Genomic DNA, 18,897 nt, shown 5'->3' with positions numbered 1-18,897 from the left:
GTGGCGGCAGTCCGCTATTATTTTGTTTTCTTATTGTTGCCACAATAAAGTGGAGAAAGCCATCAACGACTCATCTCCATCTTTCCCACCAACGTTTTTATATTATTATTTTATATGCACGAGAGCTGCCGGATCTGCCAAAATGTTTTTTAAACAATGTCATCAGACAGACAAAAACATAAAATTATGTGCAAATGCCTACATCTTCAAATCATGAAAATAATAACAGCCTATAACTTACCAATCTTGTGATCTCGATGGGTCTTGTCTCCATTCCATGTCAGGTAGGCACATTGTTTGCATCCTGATTAGCGTCTGGCTAATACATGTTAGGTCCAACATAAAATTCCAACCTCCTCTTCTTCCTCCAACTCTTCAAAAACTTGGATCTCCTCCCTTGCGCTCAATCTGTCGCTTATATCGCTGTTTGAATCATTGTTTGAACGGCTTTGTATGGCGGCCGTATGGAGCGCGGCCATCGCTGTTCTCGGTGTGACGTATCACTTCCGGGTTCGTCCCCTTTCAGGCTCGAACTTCGAAACGTGATTATTTTGTCAAATATACAACATATAAATTATTTTTTCATGCTTTATTTGTTGGGCAGTGTTTAATTACTTTAATTCTGACCCTATTTGGCATGTTATGAAATTACTTTACATTTTGTCTTTAATGCGCCATGAATCTCTTATGGCAGCATGTAGACATATTGTACTGTCAACCACAACAGTTCTTTTGGGTTAAAATACAGCAGTTTATTTTAAAGAAGGGTTTTTCAGCCTTGTCTGTGTTTTCCGCCATATCTAAAAGACATTGATTGTCTAAAAATGGTTCAATATTAGGTGAAATGTCTTGTTTTCTCATGTATATTTATAATTGCTTTTTACCTAAAAAAGAAAAATGTTTTAGCCGATTAATCAATGATATTTTCAGTAAAATACTCGATTACTAAAATATTCGATAGCTGCAGCCCTAAGGTGAACGATCTTGAATGTAGGCGGGCTATTTAAATACACAGTTCCTTTTCTTACGCAGTCATGATATTGTAATTTATGCTGGATGTGTTCTGGCATTATCATGTTGAAAAATCAAAGTCTGGATGGGAGCATATGTTGTTCTAGAACATGAGTATGTCATGAATTTAAAAAACTGAAATGTTCCAATTCTAAATAGGGTTATAATGAAAACCGTTACTTCGATACCAATTCGATTCTGAAAATGTGACTGTACTGCCTTTTCTGCAATATCCGAAGTATCGTCTGTACTGAGGCGGCAGATCTGGCTGCTTCTTTTGTGTTATTGTTGTGTGTTATACTGCTTGACACAAGTTGCCAGATAACCGGTCATTTACTCCGCCAAGATGTAGGCGGTTATATTATGGTAACCCACACTATACTAAGGAACGAGAACAACAGTCAATGCATGCAACATGGCAGTGGCACGCTCATTAATGTCTTCTCTAACTGCGGTGACAGCTGCTACATAAATACACAGAGTGTTCCTTGCTTTTTTATTGTGGCAACAAAATAAAGGCGCAACAATACCACTGTGGGCCGCAATCCACGTCAGCTCTCAGCTCCCGCTTCACTCGCTTGCTTCCATATATGTCACTTCCAGTGATGTGCGGTGACATTCATGACGAGTGAGGCACTGACTTTCAGTGAGATTTACTAACACAAATAAAAAAAATATACATATACTGGTAATTCCAATTTAACTTATTTCGAGCCCAAAAAAAAATAACAATGGTTTTACCTTTACTTGTACATGAAATCTATGCGATGATCCTTCTGGACAAAAATGTGTATTAATTTTTTGAAAAGGTCCACCTTGTTGTCCTTCAGTTTAAGTCTTTCTCTCAATAAAGAGCTTTGCCTGGTTTTCATCGTTGACTTGTAACGTGTGTGGCTGATTTTTCGTGCTTATTTCGGCTTCTTCATGTTGCAATATTTATTTTGTGTCGGGACACTGCCACTCATTGCCACAGTTTACTTCTACTAAAGGAGTGTACGTTTAAGTACATGGGATTTATTATTTATGTTTTATTTTTACCATGGGATCGAAAATCGTGGAATTTCAATGATATCGGAATTGACTACTAAATTTCTGGTATCATGACATCCCTAGTTCTAAATTTCTGCATTATTTGACTCGTTACCAGATCATAATCCTAGACTCCACCTCAAGTTGTGAAACAAATAAGTATTTATTTTTAGTAAAATGCACTCACATCCAAAAGTATTGGAAAATATAGCCAAAAGAGTGCACTATTCCGACATTTTTACACATCTGCAGGAGAGTAAAATTATTGAAACAATTAAGTTGTGAATAAGCCTTACTGGTGATATTTATTTGACAATAATTTTGCTTGTAAGAATTGCATTCAATTTAAAACCTATAGAAATCACTTGGTCAGTCCCTTGACCTAAAGCCTAATAGGCTGTAATGAAGGCTATAAGAGCATCACAAAACCTGTTATTCGACTTGTGGCAGAGGATAACGTGCCAATACAATTTCTCAGGCTGTTATTTTTAGGGTATTGTAATGACAGTAATGATAGGGGTGGTTGATTTTGCATTCATAATGGATGAACAAATGCAAAAGCTTGTTTGTTGACATGGATCTGAAGTGACTTATGGTAACTAGTTGACGAGTGGGTGTGCCCGATACAAAAGTTCAGTTTTGGGTGCACCCAGTCCTTGGAGAATTTTCTCATTCATCAAGGTCTTTGCATTCTTTGGACATTGACTCAAGGCTGGTTTATGCGCTATCAAGGTAGATTAATGACCAGAGGTTGCGCTAGACTTTTTCGTTGTCTGTCATTTTGACTGACAGTGTCATAAAAATCCGGTCATAATCTATTTTTACCCGTCACTTACATTTTAAAAATGATAATAATGACATATTCAATAGTATTTACTTTTCATTCATTTTTAATTAATATTCTGTCCGAACAAGCTTAACAAGAGGCAAACAGACAGCGGAGTGCACCAATCAGCGACGGGCAGACGTGCCGTTAGCAAAGCGACGAGGGCAGGACGAGGGACTTGCACGCGGAAGTAAACATACGAGGAGAACGGAGTTTATTCAACATGGCTAGCGCGAGACAGACTGTTGTCAATGTCTCGTGTCGATGTGTTTTAGCTCATTTAAAACTGAATTTACCACGGATTGGAACATATTCTCGGCTCTCCCGCCATCCGTGTTGTTGTAGAGATGACTTTCGGCGCGCAAGAGTGACGTTGCTCGTGAAGAACACGTCACGCAAATAAACAAATCTGATTTGTCGATTGATTTTGTACCTACTCGAGAGGCTGTGTCCCAGACTTTTCTCTCAGTGTTTGAAAAATACAGGGAGAACAGTCTGGCCGTGCCAGGCAAACACTCAGTTGCCTTCGCATTTTTCCGAGTAAGGCAAACGACGTCATGCATCAAGAGAGACAATAGCTAATTAATATGCTCACTCGCCACCCTGTGGTCTGGGGTGTGAATTGCAACCTGTCAAAATGACGGATGGACTTCAGTTTTTTCCGTCACCGTTTTAAAAAAACGGTCAACGACGGAAAATATTCGGTTAACGCGACCCCTGTTAACGACCCACCGCCGTAGCCTAATATGCGCCTCCAGAAAATCCATACTACGCGTGACGTCAACGCGTGATGACGTGACGCAAATGAAGTGTGATTGGTCCGCTCAGAGTGTTGTTTCCGGTTCAGCGGGAAATCTCCGCCATTTACAAACATCACTACACTCAAAAATCGACCAAGCCAACGGGAGGATCATCAAAGTGGTCCGTAAGTACGACCGCATGTACAATTTTTCGTTAAGGCATTATAAAGATTGCTAAATGGCAAGCAATTCTTAGCAGGAGATTGCTGAAAATACAGGGCTGGAGGTAAGCGACTGTATAAAAAAAAAATGGAAGAACCTCAGAGACAAGTACAGTGGGGCAAATAAGTATTTAGTCAACCACTAATTATGCAAGTTCTCCCCCTTGAAAATATTAAAGAGGCGTGGAATTGTCAACATGGGTAAAGCTCAACCATGAGAGACAGAATGTGGAAAAAAAACAGAAAATCACATTGTTTGATTTTTAAAGAATTTATTTGCAAATCATGGTGGAAAATAAGTATTTGGTCTATACCAAAAGTTCATCTCAATACTTTGTTATGTACCCTTTGTTGGCAATAACGGAGGCCAAACGTTTTCTGTAACTCTTCACAAGCTTTTCACACACTGTTGCTGGTATTTTGGCCTATTCCTCCATGCAGCTCTCCTCTAGAGCAGTAATGTTTTGGGGCTGTCGTTGGGCAACACGAACTTTCCACTCCCTCCTCACCCCGTGGCGTCAAAATGATAACAAGAACGGGGAACAAAAATCCCAGAACCACACGGGGGGATCTAGTGAATGACCTATTGAGAGCTGGAACCACAGTAACAAAGGCGCCAGTAACACAATGCGCCGCCAGGGACTCAAATCCTGCACTGCCAGACGTGTCCCCCTGCTGAAGAAAGTACACGTCCAGGTCCGTCTACGGTTCGCTAGAGACCATTTCGATGATCCAGAAGAGGACTGGGAGAATGTGTTATGGTCAGATGAAACCAAAATAGAACTTTTTGGTACTAGAAACACAGGTTCTCTTGTTTGGAGGAAAAAGAATACTGAATTGCACCATACCCGACTGTGAAGCATGGGGGTGGAAACATCATGCTTTGGGGCTGTTTTTCTGCAAAGGGACCGGGACGACTGATCTGTGTAAAGGAAAGAATGAATGGGGCCATGTATTGAGAGATTTTGAGTGAAAATCTCCTTCCATCAGCAAAGGCATTGAACATGAGACGTGGCTGGGTCTTTCAGCATGACAATGATCCCACACAGCCAGGGCAACAAAAGAGTGGCTTCGTAAGAAGCATTTCAAGGTCCTGGAGTGGCCTAGTCAGTCTCCAGGTCTCAACCCCATAGAAAACCTGCGGAGGGACATTTGTTGTTCAACGTTGATGAGCTGAAGATCCTCGTTCAAGCATATCATCTCTGTTGCCAATGTTGCCTAACCGGAAGAAAACTCAAGGAATTCGACAAGAGTCCCCACAACGCAACACCCTCTTGTGGCTTGGCGGTGAATTACAGAGCATCAGGTTCCCTTGACGCAGAACTTTGAATGCTTGTTGACGACGTGGGGTCTACGGCGTCGCTACTCTGTCACAGAGATTGAAGGAAATGAAAATATGTCACAACCGCAATGACCTGAAAAACAAACTAACTTCCTTATCGCTTACTGTAAACACCAATCCCAAATGTCTCATTTTTTATTTCACTTCCACTGATTAGTGGAATCAGAAGTGACTCTCCTAGAACTCAGTCCTGCCACCAATAACAGAAGCGGTACAAGTAACCGGTAACCCCCCCCAACTCGACCATATTTTTTGGGCTGCATTGTGATCTGACTAGATCCAGCATCAAAGCGATAGCAAATTTACTATCGGCATAATTCACATCTATTGTTACCATTGTCGATTACCAAACATAGACCATTTTGTGCTGACTGCAGTGCAATTTTCAGTTATTATATGTGACAATAGTACCACCAAACAGCCAGTTATGCATCTAAAGTTTAAAACAGTGACTAGTCATAAATTATGAGGTGCATGAACACATATTGACTACTACTACTACTACATCTGTCAAAGAATTACATACTAAAAAAAAAAGCACTAATACACATAATAATGAATGCCTACGCAAAAGGCCGCAATGCATTTTTGCAAATTGACTTCCCTTCCTGACCGTACACTAGTGATCCATTCCATACAATTGGAAATAGCAGTGTTTAAACAATGAAATATGTTATCGGCACACAACACAGACAACCTAATTTGTTCCAGTCTTAAAGTGATCCTCTGATTTAAATACATGTAGGCTCTAATAAACCACAATTGTTCTCTTGTACTAAAATATGTTGCTAGAAACACATAAAATGTTAAATCAATGGCAATATTTTATAATATTTAGTCCATATTTTGACCGTTAGTTGGCGCCATGGTTTGCGGGCTCGCAGTGATGACGGAATTGGTATCTTTCCGAATGTGTAGCATGTTCAGCAATTGCTTATTGCTGCCTAAACTCGCAAAGTAAAATGCCACGATGTGCTGCTTTTGGATGCAATTTCCAGTCAAATGGAAAAAAGGGGAGTGAAGTGAGTGGTCAAGGTGGAATTATTATTTTTAGTGAATAAATGTGCATAAGTGGAAGCTTCTCCCCCTTTTTGGTCCCTGTATGCATGTATCCTACCCACCATGCGTTACAACTGGCGCCCGAACATTTTTTCTGGATCCTCAGTCAAGTAAGGGTCCCATCGCGTCTGCAATAATGGTTTTGGATCTGTCCATTTATTTTTATTCGCCGGTCCAACAGCTGCTGTTCGGATCAGTCTATTTTGTGGAATCGACGGCATAATCGTGGCTGCGATATTGCCATGGGATCGGTCTAATTCCTGGATCTTCGAGTGAGTAAAAAACGCGGATTTGGATTAGTATTGCTATCTTTTTTGTTGACTATTCTTCGTGGGAGTTTTCCCCAAATCATACTAAATAATTAAAGCACTATGGCATGCTACAGTGACGACAGTGACTCTGACGTGGACCTTACAACAATGTTGGAGTTCGTCAGGGAATGCGTGCTGCTGAGCTCCCGAGTGAAGAGTGGTCAAGGTGGAAATATTATTTTTTGTGAATAAATGTGCATAAGTGGAAGCTTCTCCCCTTTCTGGTACTTTTATACACGTATCCTAGCTAGATGCTCAGACCATACGCCGCACTCTACATTAAATTGGTGTGCATGGCTGTCAACCCAGGAGGAAGCCTCTTCTGAAGACGGTACACAAGAAAGCCCGCCCGTTTCTTTAGACCATAGGACATCCATGTGCTTTGTTGACATGTCTTCAGCAAACTGTTAGCGGGCTTTCTTTTGTAGTTATTTTGAGGAGAAAATAAATTAACGATTATATAAGCTGCACACAGACTGTTTTTCATTGTGTCAAAGTGTCATTTTTTCTGTGTTGTCCCATTAAAAGATATACTTAAATATCTGCAGAAATGCTAGGGGTTTACTCACTTTTGTGATGCACTGTATCTTGGCATATCGCTGTCATGATATATAATGGCACACATCATGATAGATTTTTTTCATATCACACAGCACTATTTCCCTGGCAGAAAACCCCCGCAAGATAGTGTCAAAGCAGCATTTGCAAGCTTGAGAATGGAAGCAGTGAACAGATGACTTTTCAGACAACAATGGAAGATCAGCAGAAAAACCAGAGAAACTCTGTAATATATGTGAATCAGCCATAGACGTCATCACTAGGTTATGAAGTCTATGAATCAGCGAAACATGAACATGCAAGGGAACACTGCACTTGCAATGCAGGAAAGTTGTTCTGAAGTCGATAGTGTGTTGTTAGACAGCACAAAAAAATCATTTGGAAATAATTTTGGATAACTGGCAGCTCTCGCATTCAATTGACATCACTTGGGCGTCTTTGGTTGCCATTGTTTGGCGTTGTAGATGCAGCATGAAGGCTCCTGCGAGCTGGAGCGCGTGCAGTGCGAGGCCTGCCATGCCTTCTTGTTGCGCTCGGAGATGGAGCAACACCGTGAGAGGGAGTGCGAAGCCCGAATGCTTAACTGCAAATATTGCAAAGTCTTGTGCAGCTTTAAAGACATTAAGGTGAGGCTGGTCGCGCAGCCCTCTTGGGCCTTGTGCTCTGGGTGCGAAGTGAACATCATGACTTTTTTGTTATCCAGGCGCATGATGAAGTGTGCCTTAAGTTCCCCTTGCAGTGCAAAGATTGTGGAAAAAGGAGGATCCCCAGAGAAAAGGTGAGCAGGATATATTGAAAATAAAAAAGTGCTAATGCTGGAAGTATGCAAACTGACTGATGTGACTTTATGTGTTCACGTCTATTGGAAACACACTGATCTTGATCTTTCTCATTTCTAGTTCAACGATCACCTTCGGTCCTGTACCAAATCCAAGAGTGCCTGTCCGTTTCGCGAAGTGGGCTGCAAGTTTGTGGTGAGTAGTGTTGTTAATCTTACTTTTAAAAAAGTAATTAATTACAGTTACAAATTACTTCTCTCAAAAAGTAATTGCGTTAGTAACACATGAACTAGGAGTGGGAACCTTTTGGTACCTCCCGATACGATACGATTTGCGATGCAAAGCTCACGATAACGATAATCTAACAATATGGCGATACAACGATTATCGATACTTTGGTCAGGAAATCATTCTAGGATATTCTACAAACAACTAATAAACAGAAAACAAGCTTCGGCTGTGAATTGGAATGAGTTTATCACTAGTAGACGTCCAATCCATTTGAACTGGGAGGGTGGCAGCGAATGAACAAATGTTAGCCAATTCAAATGAATTGGACTTCTATGGCCGTCAGTGACAGCCAATGCCAGGCAATGAGGTTAATTTAGGACCATTTAAGGTTGCTTACCTGATGATTTTCAATTACTTCCTGTTGATTTTGGGGTATTTTATAGGTCACCTCCTGTTAATTTTGAGTTACAGAACAGGAAGTGACCTGGGAATCACTCAAACGAAAAGGCAGTGACTCAAACTCAACAGGAAATGAAATGTAAATGCCCTAAAATGAACCGCAAGTGACCTGTAAATGCCCTGAAAATCGGACAATGAATGTGAATGCTCTGGTTTCGAATGAACGAACGTTCCCAGTCTAAATAGATTGGGCGTCGCGCACCATCAATGCAGCCTTGGCGTTAACTGAGACACTATTATGGTGGTAGATTTTGGTAGCAACTTGTTGGTTCCTTTTTATTTGATTTTTTTAGACATTGACACCTTTTTAAAACGATATCTCGATTCTTGGCAGGAGCATATCAATAACCTTTGGGATACAAAGTATCACAATATATTACCATTTCAATATTTTGTCACACCCCTACTATGAACATTGGTGTTTATTTTGAAACCGGGAGGACTGGCTGTGAATGCTCATATTTCACTGCTAATGACATTGTTAAACGTACTTACAGTATAATACATTTAGACTGGGAGGGGCGAATAAACAAATGCCCCTCCCAGCCAATGGCAGCCAATGAGTTAAGGAAATGATCCGAAAATGTCAAAATTAATAGGAAGTAACTGAAAATCTACAGGAAATGTCCCACGGGAGAGCAGGAAAATACGGTGCATTCCTACTACAACATGAGCCACAATAAAAAGCGCTTTGTTAAAGAGTATGTCATGCCCTGGGAAAATGTTAATATTCCATCATTTATCCATAAACGCATGCCTTTTGTATTCATATCATGCCACTTCGTGTAATTACACACAAGAAAATGAGAGAAATTTGGCTCGATTGTCAATGGCAGATTGTGTGTGTGACGTCATTACAAGTGAAGAGAGTGCCACCGGCCACCAGGGGAGCAGCGCCTGTCTGCATCAATATAATTCTTCTAGTGAGGGGAGAATTAGCAGTGTTTTGAGCTGTTTATGCTGTTGCATTGTGTTCGTCCTGCACATATTCCAGGTTCCCTCATGAAGAAACACCCCTCGTTGTCAATAAAAGAGAATTCAGAATTGACAGTGAGGGGTGTTTCTTCAACAAGAAAAAAGGCTCAGTGCTTTAATACTGAATGGCGGCGATGATGGCAGACAATTTCGTTTCTAGTTTCAGCGACGAATCCGACGTAGAAGGACGTAACGAATGTTCATCTAATGGTGACGAGGAGAGTTACGAAGCTTTAATTGGTGTCTTAAGTTACCAATTTGAGCAGCCCAAACGAACGCCAATGCAGCGTAATGAAACGGTCATTGAGGGGAGCAATGACATTGATGAAATATCGGCAGCAGATTGTGTGGGAAACAACGAATGATTTTTTTTGCATTTCTTTTTGTGAAGCTGATACAGCGTGACCGCAAAATAAAGTAATGTGTAGAATAATTATCATTTATTGCGCTATCATAGTTTTTCGCTCTGCCAACAGACACAAATATGAATGGGATCTGAGGATTTGTTCTATATATTTTACGAGCGATAATTTATACATGTGTCCAGTCCTGTATCCAATGCGGGATATTTTTTTATTATAAAAGAATACTCACTCTGGCCATTTTGAGCTTGGCTGCTCCCCCCCTTTGCTTAGCCTTAGCCTTCTTTGCCAGTCATCGTCCTCTTTCTTGATATCTCGGCACATTTAGGTGGCTGGTGTATGGTGGGCACCTCGCATGCTTTGAGCAGCAATCTTGCAGCAAAACCCGATTTCATTTGTCCATAGTTCGAGAAGCTTTCAGGTGGAAAATAACAGAAAACCGTGCCGGAGGCTGGGTCTAGAAAATTAGCCCTCTTTGCACGGACGAACTTTACCCATTGTCTGCGTAGTCCAGCTTTTTTTTTCGCGTTCGGGAACTCATGGATACTATATTCCGATAAATAGCTATTTGCACACCACATAGCACAGCAGTTTTGAACCATTTTAGTGATGTTTTGGTCAAACAAACCCGAACACTACTCTCTCGTCGATAAAAAACAATGGCACCTGGCTCCGCCTCGACTGTCAATCACCTCGCCACCCCATTCGGCTGTTTCCGGAACACTTTTGGAAATGTTCGTCATTTTCAATTTTCGATAATTGCTCATTAATGTGATTGATTTTTTTGTTAACTTTATCAATATTTGTTATCTTGGCACATAACGGTTCTATTGATGTCTCACACCCCTTTGCCGTTACATACCCTTTAAAGGGATCCGCGGATATAAATAATTGTAGTTCTTAAAAGATGAATTAAAACCTCTCTTGATGTTTTCGTTTTTATACAATTTGTAAAATTAGTTTCACTGGTAAGTCGCTATTGTTGTTGACGTCGCAGGGCAGTGACGTCACATGGTTACACCGTCAGGCTTCCAGAGTATGACTCTAGCGACATAAACATGTCAACTGTTGAACCCTTTCAATTTGAACCCGAGAGGAACAGTAATGAGCAGGACAGCACTACTGATATTTCACAAAACAAGCAGCAAAATCAAAATGAACTGGAAAGACGGGATGAGACGAGACGAGGGTAGGACAAAACCATTGTTCTGCCAAAATTTGCTACACCGACTAAACGTCCTACAAGAGGCATATTTGACAGCCTAAAAGTACAACCTTGCTCGTTCAGCTTGTTTTTTTAGATGCATACAGACAGAACATAGTAAAGATGCCTAAAGAAAATACTTAAACGGAGTAATATCAAATAAGGGTGGTTTAAATATACTACATGACTAATGTGGTCAACCGATCAATAATCTGCTTTAAAGCTACTACAAGAAAACACAATGCTTAAAAGTATGAGAGGGAAACACATGCCAACAGTATTTTGAAGCAACGATAAGGTAATAAAAGACTCAATAGAAACACAAATAGAAAGTACTCGCCGCTTTTAACCGATGTGCGCATGTGTTTGACGTCCCGCCGCGTAGAAGGAATTGCAGAATACTGGTAGTGTTCGTCTTCTAAGTGACGAACTACGTCATCACCCCGAGCGTCCATTGTTCGCATAAAACATGGCGCCCTCCATAGGTCAAAACATGTACTAAATATTATGGATTTTTAAATCAATGGCAATATTTTGTTTTTCTAATAACATTTTAGTAAAAGAGAACAACTGTACCTTATTAGAGCTTACAAGTCTTTAAGTCTGAGGTTCCCTTTCAAAGTAATGTACCAGCAAAAGTGGGACTTATTTATTTGTGAACAATTCGTGGAACAATTCCTATGTCAAAATGAAAAACTAAGAACAGTAGTTGTAACTTTTATTTTACCAACTCATTTTGTTAAAATTTCTAGCTGGACAATGGCAAGTTGAGCGACCACGAGCACAGCAGCATCATGGAGCACCTGCGCATGCTACTGCCAGCGGTCCTGTCAGTAGCCCGACCTGGCGCGGAGGCCCCCACCGAGTGGCAGGAGGACTCTGGTCTGGGCCTGTACAGGGCTCCTGAGGAAGGAGCCTTGTCACCCGCTGACCTCGACAAGAAGGTGAGTCTTTAAAACAAAGCATTACTACAACTTTATATATATAATATATAGCCCTTTATTCTGATGGTATTCCAAATTTTATGACTTGTTTAAATATACTGTATATATTTTTAAATTGTGTTAATTACTAATCAGATGTGGGTAGTAATGCATTACATTTACTCCGGTACATTTACTTGAGTGACTTTTTGAGAGATATTACTTCTAAGAGTAGTTTTACTAAGCCATACTTTTTACTTTTACTTGAGTAGATTTGTGAAGAAGAAACTCTACTCTTACTCCGCTACTTTGGGCTACACAAGTCGTTACATTTCTCCTATTTATTCTAAACTAGGGCTGTCAAACGATTAAAATTTTTAATCGAGTTAATTACAGCTTAAAAATTAATTAATCGTAATTAATCGCAATTAATTGCAATTCAAACCATCTAGAAAATATGCCATATTTTTCTGTAAATTGTTGGGATGGAAAGATAAGACACAATATGGATATATACATTCAACATACGGTACATAAGGACTGTATTTGTTTATTATAACAATAAATCAACAAGATGGCATTAACATTATTAACATTCTGTTAAAGTGATCCATGGATAGAAAGACTTGTAGTTCTTAAAAGATGAATATTAGTAAAAGTTATAGAAATGGTATATTAAAACGCCTCTTAATGTTTTCGTTTTAATAAAATTTGTAAAATTTTCAATCAAAAAATAAACTAGTAGCCCTAGTCTGTCCTCAATGTGTGTGAGTACACAAATTGACAGATAGCGAACATAAGTTCCAAAAAGAAATCAGACGGTGTGGCAAAGTTGCATGGGCTTTACTGAAGTCATCTCTTTTTGACAGGAGCACGTTTCTTGTATTTTTGTAAAACTGAAAATAACAAGGCAACGTGTCAATAACTTGCATAAATCACAAAATAACATAAAATGTACACACACGTGTCCATTTGAGCAGTAGCACTAGCCAATTAGCTCACAAGCATCTAACAATGTAACTGCATTTCACCATATATGTGAACAAATTCAAATACACATCATCAATAACTGTCTAATGCTCATGAATATAAGCAAAGGAGGAATATAACTCACAAGCGATGCATGTATTAGACACAAACAGTGTGATGGGGCTATGAGAACTGCCACTGAATACTGGATGCGGACGTTAGCTGGTCTGAATAGCACTGTCTATTAGTGTGAGTTCGCGTCGACATATAATCACGTCAGAAAAGCGCGCCAAAACCCAAATAATCAGCTGCACTGAATCGCCAGCAGAGGGCGACATTCCGCCACATAACATGTGCAAGTCACACCCAAGCGCCAGCAGAGGGCGGAAAAACTCCATAAAACACAATTAACAAGTTGGCCTTTCACTGTACTGACATTTAAATCTGTCTGAGCGGGCCTAGTGCGTTAATTGCGTCAAATATTTTAACGTGATTAATTTAAAAAATTAATTAACGCCCGTTAACGCGATAATTTTGACAGCCCTATTCTAAACATTAGATTTGACTCTTTTTTTAGTGCCAGAGATGCCAGCAGTGGCTGAGTTTCACCATAAGATGTCGCAACAATATTCACATGAATCCATTATACCAATCAGACTCAAGCTTGCCGTTCTATGATCTCGCAGGCCTGTTTAATCACATGCCGTCTTTAAAGCACCGTAAAAAATTAAGTACTGTGGTACCTCTATATACGAAGTTAATTTGTTCCATGACCTTGTTTGTAAGTCGAAATAGGCGTATGTCGAGCAGGATTTTCCCATAAGAATACATAATTCCATGAATTCATTCAGCCCGAAAACCTACACTAAATCCTTAACTCATTTGCTCCCAGAAACGTATAAATACGTTCTATTTTTAAATGCTCAACTGTCCCACATAACGTATTTATACGTCTTTTGCGTTTTTTTTTATTTTTTTATTTTTTATAAGAAACATATATAGCTTCCGCTGTATCTGAGAAACAAAGAACAATGCTCCAAACCCATTTTAAAGCAATAAAACTGGCCACTGGAGGGCAGTAGCGCATTTTGGAAGACCAGGCAACGCGATTCAACAGCAGTGAACGGCTGGGCAGCATTGTCAGAGCGCTGGCGGCATGAGCCCAGGCGGCGCTCCGACCGGACAAAACAACGAGAGGACGCCTGGGACGCCAGGCGCTGGACGGCCGTGCAAAACAAGTGAAACCCCCAGTGGAGCGGCTCGCCAAGCAGACCCCGCAGAAATGCAAAAATAATCCATCTTTGTGAGACGGACAACAATGAGGGAAAAGTTTACACAGCTGACGTGGCGACAACGGCGTCATCTCGGCGACAAACCGTCATCTCTCAGTAGTCGTGTGTGAATAAATTGTTACTTTGCTATCTACAACTCTATTTGTCTGGTTGTTCATGGTATTTTGTAAAAGGAAAACATTATTCAGATGTTTGGAATGTAACTAATGCAAAAAATAGCTTTGTTAAAGTCAAAGTTATGTTTGAAATGTATGCGTTTACAAAAAGCTCATTTTCTCCGTTTTTTCATCAGAAATTGGAAAATTGCTCAAACTAAGCTATTTTCTAATGCTGATTTCTAAAGAATGGAAAAAGATACGAACTTACTTTTTTTCTGCTGAAAGAAGAGAGTCTAATCTTTCTTTTGGTGGGTTCCAAGTTTATATAGCAATAGAGCATAATTTTCTGTGGGCCTTGCAAAATCAGTCAAAATCCAGAAAAAACGGCCAGGAGCGAAGGGCCTTGCTCTGGTGAAAATGGCTGGGAGTGAAAGAGTTAATAAATACTGCTGGTACAAATGGCAATTACAAATAAAAATCGGAATAATATAATAAAAATAATATTACCTTTTAACTCATTCAGAAGGAGACTTGTCGAGATTACAAACTCTTGTCGATATTACAAACTCTGACATGATTCTTTTTGGATTAAAATAAAGGGCCGCCGATCGATTTGATTTGATATGTCCACATTTAGCACAATGTTATATTTCACTAAAAGCAATAGAAATAACAAAGCAGTTTTGACATTTTTAAACACATTTTTACCTTAATTTGAATGAAAACCATTATTTTTAACAAATATATTATATTGATTGATGAGTTGCGTTTTGATCAATTTGACTGGATCCTTGCTGAACTGATATATTTTATTTTATTGATTATTTTAGTAGTCTATCAATACATCAACTAGTTCGAATATTTGAGTAATTAGATAAGGACCATTTCATGCGTTGCAGAATACATTTTAGGAGATGTAAAACAAAGACTTGCTAAGATTGCACTTTCAAAAGAGCATTAAATACTAATACAAACTAAAATTCCCGACTGTTTCATCAAACTATGCATAACGGTACAAAAAATAAATACATGAGGATTTAATTACAACAAAATTGGCTAACTTGCATAGCAAAAGTCCGCAAGCTTAAATGCTATAAAATGCTAGTTTTTTTTTTCAATGCTCCTAACAAATTGTTCAAACATATATTCCCACAAAAATGGCTAACTATACCTATAAACTAAATGACAAAATAAATAAATATAAAAATACCTTATGTTGGTCTTAACAGGGAGCAGCTGTATTCAGCCATGTTAAATTAGTTGTGTCATATTCACTGGTGCCACTATAGGGCAGTGTATCCACTCAAATCAATAAAACTACATGAAAACACATTCAAAACAAACCATTACAACGCCACTCAAACGAATACTCGAAGCAGCGAAATTTGATTCCAAGCTTTTTTTCTAATTCATTTACTGGAGTTAATCGATTAATCGTTGCAGCACTAATATATCATCCATCCAGATCATGTGTCGTTCCAATAAATTAAAACTTTCATAACAGATGATATAAATTCTTTGGAGAATGGTATTTGCCACAATTCGATACAAGGGATTTTGATTGACCTATCACTCCAGATGGATCGTGACACCCTTGACAATTAAGCAACGCTCAGTTCCGATGTTCTGTTCTGGTTCTGTCCAGGTGGGAACCTTGGCGGACATGTTGTGCGTTCTGAACCGCGAGGTGGAGCGCAGCACCGTGACGCTGGAGGCCTTCTCACACCAGCACCGGCTGGACCAGGAAAAACTGGAGAACCTGAACAACAAGGTGCAGCAGCTGGAGCGGGCGCTGGCTATGCGCGACTTCCAGCTGTCCGAGACTGAGCAGCTGGTGCGTGAACTGCAGTTCTGCACCTACGACGGCGTCTTCGTCTGGAAGATCTCGGACTTTGCGCGCCGCAGGGTTGATGCCGTGTCGGGTCGAACGCTCGCCATGTTCTCGCCAGGTGAGCGGACGACTTATACTGAATTTCAGCCAGCTACAGTGGTGCAAATAAGTATTTAGTCAACCACTAATTGTGCAAGTTCTCCCACTTGAAAATATTAGTGAGGCCTGTAATTGTCAACATGGGTAAACCTCAACCATGTGAGACAGAATGTGGAAAAAAAACTAGAAAATCCTATTGTTTGATTTTAGAATTTATTTGCAAATCATGGTGGAAAATAAGTATTTGGTCAACACCAAAAGTCCAAATCTCAATACTTTGTTATGTACCCTTTGTTAGCTATAACGTAGGCCAAACGTTTTCTGTATTTCTTCACAAGCTTTTCACACACTGTTGCTGGTATTTTGGCCCATTCCTCCATGCAGATCTCCTCTAGAGCAGTGATGTTTTGGGGCTGTCGTCGGGCAACGCTGACTTTCAACTCCCTCCACAGATTTTCTATGGGGTTGAGATCTGGAGCATGGCTAGGCCTCTCCAGGACCTTGAAATGCTTCTTACGAAGCCACTCCTTTGTTGCCCTGGCTGTGTGTTTGGGATCATTGTCATGCTGAAAGACCCAGCCACGTCTCATCTTCAATGCCCTTGCTGATGGAAGGAGATTTTCACTCGAAATCTCTCGATACATGGCCCCATTCATTCTTTCCTTTATACAGATCAGTCGTCCTGGTCCCTTTGCAGAAAAACAGCCCCAAAGCATGAGGTTTCCACCCCCCATGCTTCACAGTGGGTATAGTGTTCTTCGGATGCAATTCAGTATTCTTTCTCCTCCAAACACGAGAACCTGTGTTTCTACCAAAAACTTCTATTTTGGTTTCATCTGACCATAACACGTTCTCCCAGTCCTCTTCTGGATCATCCAAATGCTCTCTAGCGAACCGCAGACGGACCTGGACGTGTACTTTCTTCAGCAGGGGGACACGTCTGGCAGTGCAGGATTTGAGTCCCTGGCGGCGCATTGTGTTACTGATAGTAGCCTTTGTTACTGTGGTCCCAGCCCTCTGTAGGTCATTCACTAGGTCCCTCTGTGTGGTTCTGGGATTTTTGCTCACCGTTCTTGTTATCATTTTGACGCCACGGGGTGAGATCTTGCATGGAGCCCCAGATCGAGGGAGATTATCAGTGGTCTTGTACTGTATGTCTTCCATCTTCTAATAAATGCTCGCACAGTTGATTTCTTTACACCAAGCGTTTTACCTATTGCAGATTCAGTCTTCCCAGCCTGGTGCAGGTCTACAATTTTGTCTCTGGTGTCCTTCGACAGCTCTTTGGTCTTGGCCATAGTGGAGTTTGGAATGTGACTGATTGAGCTTGTGGACGGGTGTGTTTTATACCGATAATGAGTTAAAACAGGTGCCATTAATACAGGTAACGAATGGAGCCTCATTAGACCTAGTTAGAAGAAGTTAGACCTCTTTGACAGCCAGAAATCGTGCTTGTTTGTAGGTGACCAAATACTTATTTTCCACTCTAATTTGAAAATAAATTCTTTAAAAATCAAACAATGTGATTTTCTGGTTTACCCATGTTGACAATTACAGGCCTCTCTAATCTTTTCAAGTAGGAGAACTTGCACAATTGGTGGTTTACTAAATACTTATTTGCCCCACTGTATCTTCTCCTTCTTTATTTAAGACTGTTTTTACACCGTGGTCCATTTGTTTTGTTCTGACTCAGTGCTATACATTGCTCAATTTTCAACCGATTTTCAGACGGTGTGATTTATCATAATCGTCAGATATGCAGTCATATTAAAGCATATTAAAAAAACAGTGTAACATTTTCTCAAAATCCAGCTATCACCACCTTAATGCGGTTTTTTATAAGCTTGCCTGGCACGGCCAGACTGTTCTCCCGGTATTTTTCAAACACTGTGAGAGGAGTCTGCAACACATTTTCTTGCTGGCCTCTCGAGCCAGAACGAAAATCATCCGTGCAATCTCGTTTATTTGCGTGATGTGTTCTTAAGGAGCAAAGTCACTCTTGCGCGTCAGGAGTCGTCTCCACAACAACACAGATGGCGAACGATAGAGCGGAGAATATATTCCAATCCGCGGTAAATTCAATTTTAAATCACCAAAAACACATCGAGTCGCTAAAACCAACAGTCTGTCTCGCGATAGCCTCGTTTGATAAACTTCTCCATTCTCCGCTCTCCTCGTATGTTTATTTCGACGCGCTAAAGTTTCTTGCCGCTTTACCAATGTCACGTCTGCCGGTCGCTGATTGGTCCACTCCACTGTCTGTTTGCTGTGGCTTGCCCTGGAAATTTGATCTGCGGAACGGTAGCCAGACTGTCGCTGGAACAGCGGTGATTCTGTTCAGGTGTGAAAGCATACTAAGGTTTCCCCATCTGTCAGCTTTCTACTCCAGCAAGTACGGCTACAAAATGTGCCTGCGCCTGTACCTGAATGGCGACGGCACAGGGCGAGGTACGCACCTGTCGCTCTTCTTTGTGGTCATGCGGGGGCGCTGTGACGCACTGCTCAAATGGCCCTTCAGCCAGAAGGTAAGACATAAGGCAGTTGTGCAAATCAGAATGAGATCCCAAATCTTCAAGTC

At 40.5% G+C, this 18,897-nt stretch overlaps 1 protein-coding gene across 5 annotated transcripts in view; it reads left to right on the top strand.

The window, feature by feature from the left end:
* The window catches only part of traf2b (Tnf receptor-associated factor 2b), a 49,549-nt gene that overhangs the window by 21,056 nt on the left and 9,596 nt on the right, over positions 1-18,897 (top strand). For all 5 annotated transcript variants that reach the window (XR_009061058.1, XR_009061059.1, XM_057818285.1 and 2 more), the window contains exons 5-10: positions 7,562-7,723; positions 7,801-7,875; positions 7,997-8,071; positions 11,860-12,051; positions 16,035-16,338; positions 18,696-18,844. Coding sequence is in view for 3 of the 5 variants with exons in the window: in XM_057818285.1 (XP_057674268.1) it covers positions 7,562-7,723; positions 7,801-7,875; positions 7,997-8,071; positions 11,860-12,051; positions 16,035-16,338; positions 18,696-18,844 (957 nt within the window). In the remaining 2 variants the exon portion in view is untranslated. The remainder of the gene's footprint in view (positions 1-7,561; positions 7,724-7,800; positions 7,876-7,996; positions 8,072-11,859; positions 12,052-16,034; positions 16,339-18,695; positions 18,845-18,897) is intronic.

The sequence above is a fragment of the Corythoichthys intestinalis genome, chromosome 17, assembly GCF_030265065.1.
Source record: "Corythoichthys intestinalis isolate RoL2023-P3 chromosome 17, ASM3026506v1, whole genome shotgun sequence".
Classification (NCBI taxonomy): Eukaryota; Metazoa; Chordata; class Actinopteri; order Syngnathiformes; family Syngnathidae; genus Corythoichthys; species Corythoichthys intestinalis.
Note: the sequence above shows the minus strand (reverse complement) of the source record. Positions and strands in the feature narration are given on the sequence as shown.